Genomic DNA, 9,335 nt, shown 5'->3' with positions numbered 1-9,335 from the left:
TTTGCAGGAACCATTCTCCCTCCGGCACTTCTCCACGATCAATACTTCTACGCTCAGCCGCCTCGGGAGATTCCTGATTTCGAACGGGGATGCGTGCTACGTGAGGAGCTTTCGCAGCCGTCGGCAACGTCTACAACTTGCGACGCAGTGGTTCCGTGCCTGTAGTTCGTCAGGTCTTCTACCACAGTCTCCCCTGCGCGTCCGGTCGGCAAAGGCTGTTAGACCTCGTGCCACTGTTTTGAGCTCCTGCAGAGTTTCAAGGCTTCTTGTTTGCGGTTCCGGGGACACCACTCTCCGTATTTGTTTTTGTCCAGGCAGCGAAAATGACGACCTCCGCGGGCAACGCTTCGATGTCGATGGAGAGCCGGCTGAATTGCTCCCTCGACGATCTAGTCAAAATGCAGCGCCAAGCGGCGGCGCAGGGGCGCAACTCTCAACGAAAGAACCCGTTTCGTCGGGGGAATGGACCTAAACTGTCAGGGCGCGGTCGCGCAATCAACAAACGCGGAGGGCCCTCGACGGGCGGGGCGGACTCTGGTCGAACCGGAGGCCAGGCAGCAGGCAACGTGCGGGGCGCAGTTCGGCGCGGTCGTGGCGGTCGCGGCGGCTTTGCCGTTTCGTCTCGCAACCGCCCGACGCCGAAACCTGGGGCCAAAAAGAAGCAGAACCTTCAGGCGGCAACTCCGAAAGTGTCCCTGGCGCAGCGTCTTGCGCAGCCTCTTGAGAACTCGGTTCCCGGCAGAAAGGCTGGGAAACCCGGCCCGAAGAAGACGGGAACAGCGAATGCGAGACGGGTTGCAACAGCTCCCGTGTCTGCTCAGCGTATGATGATCCGACCGGGAATGAGGCTTCGTGGGAGAGCCGCGTCCAGGAAATCGCGCCTGCCGCTCGGCCTTCCGCGCACTCGAGACGGCGCGCTTGTCGGCCGCCCGGCAGCGCGCCTCGCGGTCCGTTCGACCGCTGGAGCTCGGTTGCAAGGACTCGGCGCGGCGAACGCAACGCGTGGCCGCAAGGCAGTAACTGTGAGGAAGACTGGCGGCATCAGCAAGCTGGCGAACGCTACGCGCGCAGAACCCGCCGCAGCAGCTGCACGGCTCAAGGCAGCGCGCCCTGGCGCAGCGAGGCCACTCAACACTTCGTTCAACAGACGAGCGCAGAGCTCGGCAGCCGGCGGATTTGCCTCTGCAGCGGCGCCGCGTCCGACGCGGGCTGCGACCGCCGGGAGCACCAGGAGGCGCGCTCCAGCGCCGGGAAACAGGGTACCCGTGTTGCGCGGGAGTTCTGCCCAACAGCCAGTGCAACGGGCTGTGCCTTCTGCGAGCGATTTGGAGCTCATGTCAAAGATAAAGATTATGGCGACGCTGGACAAGGTGCCGCCGCCCATGGCTGCTCAGCGGGGCATGGCAGTAACGCCGCCGCAAGCGATGGTGGATGAACATGGCTACGCGAACAACAAAAGTGCACAGGCGGCGCACCTGCCGTACAACGGATACGGCGGGGGGAGCTTAAGCGATCGCTTCAGCAAGTATGGCCCGCGATAGAGCGAAGTGTGCCAGCTTTAGCAGGTCGCAGCGGCGCGCACGAGCAGCGCGCTCCTGCCGGCCGCATCTCTGTTGGTTTTGGACGCGTCCCTGTGAAAATGGAAAGATTTTCGAGGAACGACACCGACTGTCTTTTCTCACGTCTTTCCGTGAAACACCTGTACAGTACCTGGGGGGGAGTCTGCGTGTCTCCAGAGGCGAGGAAGTCCCTCGCGAGTAGGTGCCTTTTCTTTAGCTTGGGTTTCCTGAGCGACCTTTCTTTTCCTTGGCATATTTTCGCTTTTCCTGAGCAACCCTTCGGGGGGAAGATCTGATAGTAGCTTACAAGGGATGCACCAATGTGGAGGCGCTTCAGAAAGTTCCCGGGAATAACCGATGGCGTGGCGTCGTCTGCCCGACAAGGGAAGCGAGAGTAGCACGTGGTACGGCTGTCGACGATCAAAGAGGTAGATCATAAATGTTAATTCAACTTCGTTTTTCATAAAGCAAACCGATGTGCCAATCCCGGTCCGCTAACATTCAAATAAGTTCGCTGTTGAGCAGAATGTGCGCTCTCGAGTCAGAAGTTCCCGCCTCCGTCGGCGACACGAGTGAACAAAACGCTCAGCCAGTGGCGACCACGGCCCCGGGGGTTCGTAGTTCGTGGATCGCATAGCGCGCTTCACTCGAGTATACGCTATAGTTCATTTATCCTCCGTGTACCTCGGGGGCAAATGTTCCTGATTCTTTCGCCTCGGTCCTGAACGCTAACAGGAGCCGCTGCTATATCACCGTTCTAGTAGAAGCTCAGAATCTGCAAGGTGGTGGTCATCCTTCTGGTAGTTTCACTCGCATCCACCGCGGCATCGGCAAGTGGAGCTGCGTTTCTCAGCCGCCCTCCTCCATTCCTGGATGACAGGCTGGCCGTTTCTCGGAGCTTGGATCCCTAGCGGTGCCGAAAAACGTACAGTGCCGTGAACAGATATGCTCTCCCTATATATAACCTCCGTGTTTCTTTCAAAGGCAGGAATCAGCCGTGCAAACGTGCTCACGCAGTTTCGCATTTTCCTGAATACTACAGGAAGCGCGAGCGGGGCTGCATATGCACGCAGGGCTGGGTACCGATTGTGCGGACCTCGGTTCCCTGTTGACTGAGAGGCACGCCGGCGCTGAGACTTGCAGGAAGCGGTAGTCTGTCTTGGAGGATTCCAGCGCGGGGCTAACAGCCACCACGACTGTGTATGTGCGTGGTGCTCCGGTGCCCAAATCCTGTCCAAGGATGCGTCAAAAGGGCCGGGACACGCGGGCGGCGCGGCGTTGGGGGGAACTGAAGCCTTCCCTTTCTTTCCCTCCGGAGAGGGTACGTGCCGTTACACCAAGACGCCGACTGCAGCGCCCGATTCGTTCTTTGGTCAGCAAATAACACGCACTCACGGAAGTCGAATCTCGTCTGCGGACATACACCGTTTGCTTGCCGAGATATTTTATTTCTATTCTTGGTTTCTTGAAATTCAGATGACGGACATCACCACATCCGCGAGTTGGTGAAGGGAAACGTATTTCAGTGAGAGTACATAGGTAGACCGGGTCCTAGCCGTTCGCTCGAAAAGACGAGGTACAGGGTTGGATTTCATGAAGGATGCAGTGCGCAAGGAGAAAACAAACTGCCGGACGAACTCGCCCACAACGCTTCGCCTCTCTCTAATCAAGTTTGAACTTTTTAGAGAGGGGGACTACCCGCTTTCTGAAGGGAATTGCACCAGAGAAAAGAGGGATGCGGCAAAAGGCTGGGACTAACTCGACGCTGCAGGCGGCGCCGACGAAGAGCACAGTTCCCACCATCGAATGTAGCCGCCATCCCGGTCGCCGTCTACTTTGATAACGTCCACGACCGCAGGAGATACCACACACAGCCGCCTGAACATAAAGAACAGTGTGTAAGCACGTGCCGAAGAACTGAACCTGCCGCTTAGAATCGCAGTCCAGGATGTCGGCTAATGTTAAGCTATGCATTGAAAGTGCTGAGTAGCGTCCATTCGCGAGCAGAGTTCACCACTGCACAAAGATCCGTTGTGAATCGAAAACGCACCACGGAAGCTTCAGCGTACCAGACCATGAGGCTTTCCTTCGATGTGTATACTTTCTTCAAACAGCACGAGTCGATCTTCGACTTCACCCTCACGCTGAGGCCCGCAGGTACGGATTTCGGCCGGTTTTAAGTTAGTGAACCGATCGACTTCAAGGGGAACCGTGAGAGAAACGCCTGTTTCTCTCACGGTTCCATTGGCATTCAACCGCGATTCCCTCCAAAGCCGTTAGTGTCCCACGCTTGCCCACCGTGGACACAGGTTCTTCCCTGGCCCTCTTCAGGAGGTGGGACAAAACAAAATCACTCACCTACGGCGAGGCCGAGAAGCACGGACCCAATGAGACCATCTGCAAGTTCCACATCCAAAAGAGTGATAGGGGAAACTCCACAAACATTGAAATCCTGCAGTGTCATATCCCAGGTCTACCGAGACACTGACAGCGAAGACTCTGCCGCTAAACGCGCTTCACGATGTAAACACTTGTAGGCATACACACACCGTTTTCCCACACTTACACTGTGTAAACCCGTAACAGGGTGTACCACGAAGATAACGCACTGCGAGATGCCGATAGGGTAATGTTTTCTCCAACGCAATGGGTCATGCAGTTGCGTGGCGGACAGGCTTTGACGGACTTGTAATACAGAAGAAATTCGTGGTGTTCTCATGGAGTCTCCAGAACCGTTCTGGCGTCCCCTTAGCGCTTCTCCATTCGCAACCACTCTCGCTAGGAATTCGTGACAACACGTCGCGTTGTGCGTGGCCCGTCGGTCGCATTCGCTTCTCGCTTCTCTTCGCATGGCCGTGAGATGCCACTGTACGTACAGCGCTCCTATGCACAGGATTCAAGACTACAGCTGCGATTGCGCACCTCCTATGAACTGCTTACTGCCCCCGGGACGGAAGTGTTTGCGGCTCGCGGCCTGCGGCCAGCGTTCCCTCTGTTCCACTACGCGACAGAAGACACGACGTGGTTTCCGAGCAGCGGCGCCTCACGAGTTGCGGGTACAGCCCGCGGTCCGCCGCTCACTTACCGTGGGAAGCCCGGTCTATGATAAGGCTGTGCAACGACAAGGCAGATAAATTCCGCGGTTCCTGAATCAAAAGTCGACACAACCGTCCAGTCTGTTCGATTGGAACAGCGGCGCCACTCCTACACGCCTTCCACATGAATCCGTCGAAAAGTACACGCCTCACGACGGGTGCGCCTCCAAGATCCCTGACGGGGGCGTTGCTCTTCGCATGGTCCTCGGTTTTCCCTTCGCAATGTACACAGCCGGTCTGATACAGTTCTCCCACTTTCGGGTCTTTCATGGGCTCGAGTCGGAAAAGGCACATCCTTCACGAGACCAAAAAACCGGCATTCACGTTGGTTTCCTCGTCATCCCTCAGCTGAATATCTTCGTGTCAGGCGGCACCATATACGCCTTCTGCTGGCAGCATTCTGAGAGTCTGTACCTTTGCAAGAGGTAGATCACAGTCTGTCAAGATTCACGACTTAACGTGTTCCTATCTCTATACGAATCTACGACACTACGCCTTTTTTCAGGAGTCGGCACAGGCTCTGTGAGAAACACCTGCGAGTCAGGTTGGCATGTTTTTTACGTTTTCGTGGCAATCAAAAGGCGCGCGCTCAGCGAAAAACTGCTCTCGGCCCCGTTTTCTCTTACCAAGCGCAGAAGTGTTTCAACTCTGCGTTTCGCCAGATTGTACTCTCCTAGTTTAAGGTGGGCCAAAGAAATCTGAAAGAGACAGTCGGACCTGTGGATACACAGACCACAACAGTTTTCAAGCAGTCGGGCGGATGAGCATAACGGCACAGAGGGATTCACCGGCGCTCACACAGAGAAAGGGACGTGGATTCGAGTGTAGCTCCACATGCCTAATTCAGGCGTCGCCCCTCGCGCGGATTTCCACCGGTGGAGATGCGCACAGGCGCCGATAGCGGCAGGATCCTGGCAGACCGCGACGTGGCCGAGACTCCCTCTCAGTCTGTCAGCGACTTCAGACATGTGGAATCTAAGAACAGGATACTCGCTTGACAGCCGCGTGAGAAGGATCTAAAGTAAGATCCACACGCTCCACGCGGGGGAGACGACGTGAGATTCGCCTCCCTCAGAGGTACACCCCACGGAAGCCGCAGGCGTCAACCAAACAGGGACCACAGACGGATGGGCAACAGACCACACAAAAGCCCTACGCAAAAATATCGATCCGGAGTCAAACAGAGTCACGCACACCGTGCGGATGAGGTACGAGTTGCCCGGTTATATGAACAAGGGCGTTGCGCAGAAAAGCTTGCTTGGCGTTCACGCTCGGTAAAACACTCGCCGCATGGGAAACCCCGCTGGCAATAAACGCTACGCGGCACGTTCGGCATCGGCCACCCTTCAGGACTTTCGCCACGCTGTTTCTGACACGCGAACATCGAAGGCATGAGGAAACGTGGACGGCATGCGCGCCGGGCCCAGGACGCATGCAGCAAACCGCCTGGCAAGGCGGAACATCTGTGCCTGAGAAGGCGCTGCAGCGACAACTACGGAAGATCACTGCGCGTGTCCGGCAGTCTGGAGTAAAGATTGTAAAAGCCATGCATTTCGGGGAGAAAGCAGAAACAGGAAACACACGGTCACCTTACTGGAGGCTGTTTGTGCTCCCCAATAACGCAGGGGCCGAGCAGCGCTGGACACCGCAACGTTCCGCAGGAAAAGAGAAGAAAAGGGAACACAAACTCCCCTAGCATTGAAAGGTAAACGGCACCAGGTAGCACGCGAAGAAGACAGGCGACCGGAATTTGCTTCAGACATCTCAGGGCTGTCCGCCTGGGATTCTGGAAGAGAAACGATGGTCGGCGGAAGAGCTCACCTGTTGAAACCAATGTCTAAAAGTTCGTCAAAGAGCTCCAGAGACTCTCGGACTTCCTCGCGGCTTGGCGAACAGGATAGAAGGCACGCATACTCAAACTGAAGCCGGGGAGACGGACTGTCCATGCGCATTTGCTGAGCAGAAAAGAGAAAGTATTGCACCAACGTACCCAGATACGCATAAATATCCCCGAAGCAACGTCCTCGCGTTGTCAAAACCCGCATTCTTACCCAGGTGTGCATTTAGATTAAGACACAAACATCCCGACAACTGTGTGTGTATAGGTATATACACCGGTATACGCGTCCCCTGGTATGCGCCCAAGATACATGCCTCACATTGTATGTGGAGCGTTGCTCATCTGGATCGTTCCAAGCGCGAGACAAGCATTCAGCGCAAGCATCGCTTCATGAAGGCAACTCTAAAAGAGGCAGACGCCAGCAAGCGACTGGTGGGATACACGTCTGTACGTGCACAGCCTCAACGCTGTACGGCCGGTTTGTATCTCCAGGGTCGGCGACTTCCTTACCGCATTGTATTGTTCTCTCAGCTGCTGAGTCTCTGCTTGGAGACTGAAGTTGGAGTCTTCCATCCTTGTCAAGCGCTCGCAGAAAAACGGTTCGTCTGTTTCTCTGCACAGGAGTACAGACCCTCTGTGCCTTGGACCGTGTGATCCACCCTTGGTTCCTTTGGGCTGTTGTGTTCTACAGGGAGTTCCTCGCCCGGTTCGCAGAAACCTGTTGAGTCTGATTCGAACAGCGTCCAGAGCAAACTGTGTCGTCTCTGTTATCTTTCCCCGAATTTTTGCATGCATGGAAGGACAAGCGCCGCCGCCGACAGCCGAACGGGAACAGCCGAGTGCTGTTCGACCGGGGATTTCACGAGAAAGCAAGAAGCCCGACGGTTCCGTAAGGCAAAACCTGCTGCTGGAGGGGCGTTCTGACTTTCGTGGTCGGAAAGGAGGATCGGGAAACAAGGACGGGGTTACGGGCTACACAGGAGGGTAGTGTCTAGGTCGAGTGTACGCGTTTCGCGGGCCGTGCTGAGGTTCAGAGAAACTGTGGAGAAGGGACGAGAGACAAGAAGAAAAAACAACGAGACTGCCTTCCCGCTAACCTCACAGACGTTGGGACAGGAAAGCGCGAGACGGCAGAAATCAAAATTCACGTCGTGGTCACTTTGGTTCTCAATCGCCAACCAGGACTGTGCGCAAGACGCACACGCGATACCGAAGAAGTGTCTTCGGGGAGATTTCGCAGGGAAAGAAAATGAGAAACAGACAAAAACAGAATGCTTGTCGCGGCACCTGAGTATGTTCAAGTTAATTCGGCAGGCGTAGATATGGAAATTTCAGGCCATTTCGTTCCGCAAGTATCGAGCATGCGAGAAAAGAAATCGCGCACACTGCCGCTCCTTCTGCTCGCGAACAGATGGGCATACGCAAGGTCGGGCACACGGGTGTTTTCCGCTTTTCTTTCCACTTCAGACAGCCAGAAAGTTTCGAACGGACGTGAGAACCGTGTCGAAAAACTGGAAATGACAATGCTTGTTATCGCAAAAAAATTAAAGCAAACGCTCCGTGTACTGGTTGCCACCGCCATCCACACCGTCGTATCCTTTAACCGGTGGAAGACTTCAAATTAGAGAGCTCATATGTGGATTAGCAACTACACGAAAAAAGCTTCATTAACCGTCACGAGCTCACCATTTGGGACATGCAGTACGATAACCTGGGATTCGCCTCTGATCCGGCATGGTCCGAGAGCTGCGTACGTCAATCTGCTTATGCAAATATTTTTGTCGACACACAGATTTATGGACAAATGAAGACCAATACGGACAAGACATCTTAGGGATGCAGGCTACTCTCTTCAACGAGCGCGAGAAAGCCACATTTTGGTGCCAGTGGTGCTCAGTGATTCGTTGTATATCTGCACAGTTTTCATTCCTATATATGCATACATACGCGTCGTGAAGAACACAAGGCCATTCATTTCCATAAACGAACAGCGGAGAGACGAGCGCTGAGAAGGCACCACAGATGGGAGGAAGAAGCATCTAGAGGTTGGCGGTGCCGGGTTCCGCCCTCACATATTTCTTTGTGTGTGTAGAGATACGTGAATACTTGCCTAAGTATGCGTCCCTGCAGTAGCGTAGAAGTATTTTTGTTTCAGCAAGGCACGCCACCAGTCCTTCAGCCGGAGCGCGGCAAGAGGGAAGAAGGGGTGTTGTATCGCAAAGGAAATTCGTAATTTTCTCGCCTGCTACGGCTAGAACGCCCCATGTGCACGTTCCAAGGTATGCAGCGCACAACGGTGAAGATTCCCTCTGCAGCTCCTCCAGATAGAGAGGCGAATTTTGAGTTTTGAACGGTGCGAAAAACGTCGTATGCCAAGCAACTGTCAACGGCCGGGGAAACACGACCGCAACGTTGACGTGCTCTTTGGGAGATTTTGTATGGACATAGCTGCATAATGCATACTGTGGATGTCGTACGGAGACCTGCAGAAAGAGAAACGAAGTCTGAGCGAGGTCATTTGGATTCGACCACGACTGATATCTCCACGAGAACCGAGTCGTGATCAGTTGCTGCACGCCAGGCTTCAGCTCCTACACGTTCTCTAAACGAAAAGCAAAACAAAATTCATTTACTTACGAACAGACGGTTGAAATCTCAAAGATCTCTTTCTTTAGCAAAGGATTTATTTCAGGTAGCTCTCCGTTGTAATCTGCTTCTAACACTCCCGCGTCTGGTTCATACTTCTCCCCTGTCGGAAACTCTGCCGCCTCGAGCTGGCTACCTCGTCATTCACTTGCACATAAGCGGGGCTGATGAGGAGTTTCCAACTTTTACTCGGCG

The 9,335-nt window shown here is 54.8% G+C and overlaps 2 protein-coding genes across 2 annotated transcripts; one reads left to right on the top strand and one right to left on the bottom strand.

Annotated features, from left to right (window-relative positions):
• Positions 1 to 323: 323 nt before the first annotated feature.
• NCLIV_024610 (conserved hypothetical protein) lies at positions 324 to 1,541 on the top strand (the record flags this gene model as incomplete). The annotated part of the gene is made up of 1 exon (XM_003882656.1): positions 324 to 1,541. The coding sequence occupies one exon, from the start codon at positions 324 to 326 to the stop codon at positions 1,539 to 1,541; it is 1,218 nt and encodes a 405-aa protein (XP_003882705.1).
• A 1,772-nt stretch (positions 1,542 to 3,313) lies between these two features.
• On the bottom strand, positions 3,314 to 7,067 carry NCLIV_024600 (hypothetical protein; the record flags this gene model as incomplete). Its single annotated transcript, XM_003882655.1, has 5 exons — positions 3,314 to 3,437; positions 4,641 to 4,705; positions 5,281 to 5,371; positions 6,476 to 6,609; positions 7,005 to 7,067. The coding sequence occupies 5 exons, from the start codon at positions 7,065 to 7,067 to the stop codon at positions 3,314 to 3,316; spliced, it is 477 nt and encodes a 158-aa protein (XP_003882704.1).
• Between the last annotated feature and the right edge of the window lie 2,268 nt (positions 7,068 to 9,335).

Source organism: Neospora caninum, chromosome VIIb (genome assembly GCF_000208865.1).
Source record: "Neospora caninum Liverpool complete genome, chromosome VIIb".
NCBI classification, from domain to species: domain Eukaryota; phylum Apicomplexa; class Conoidasida; order Eucoccidiorida; family Sarcocystidae; genus Neospora; species Neospora caninum.
This window is presented reverse-complemented; position numbering and strand designations above follow the sequence as displayed.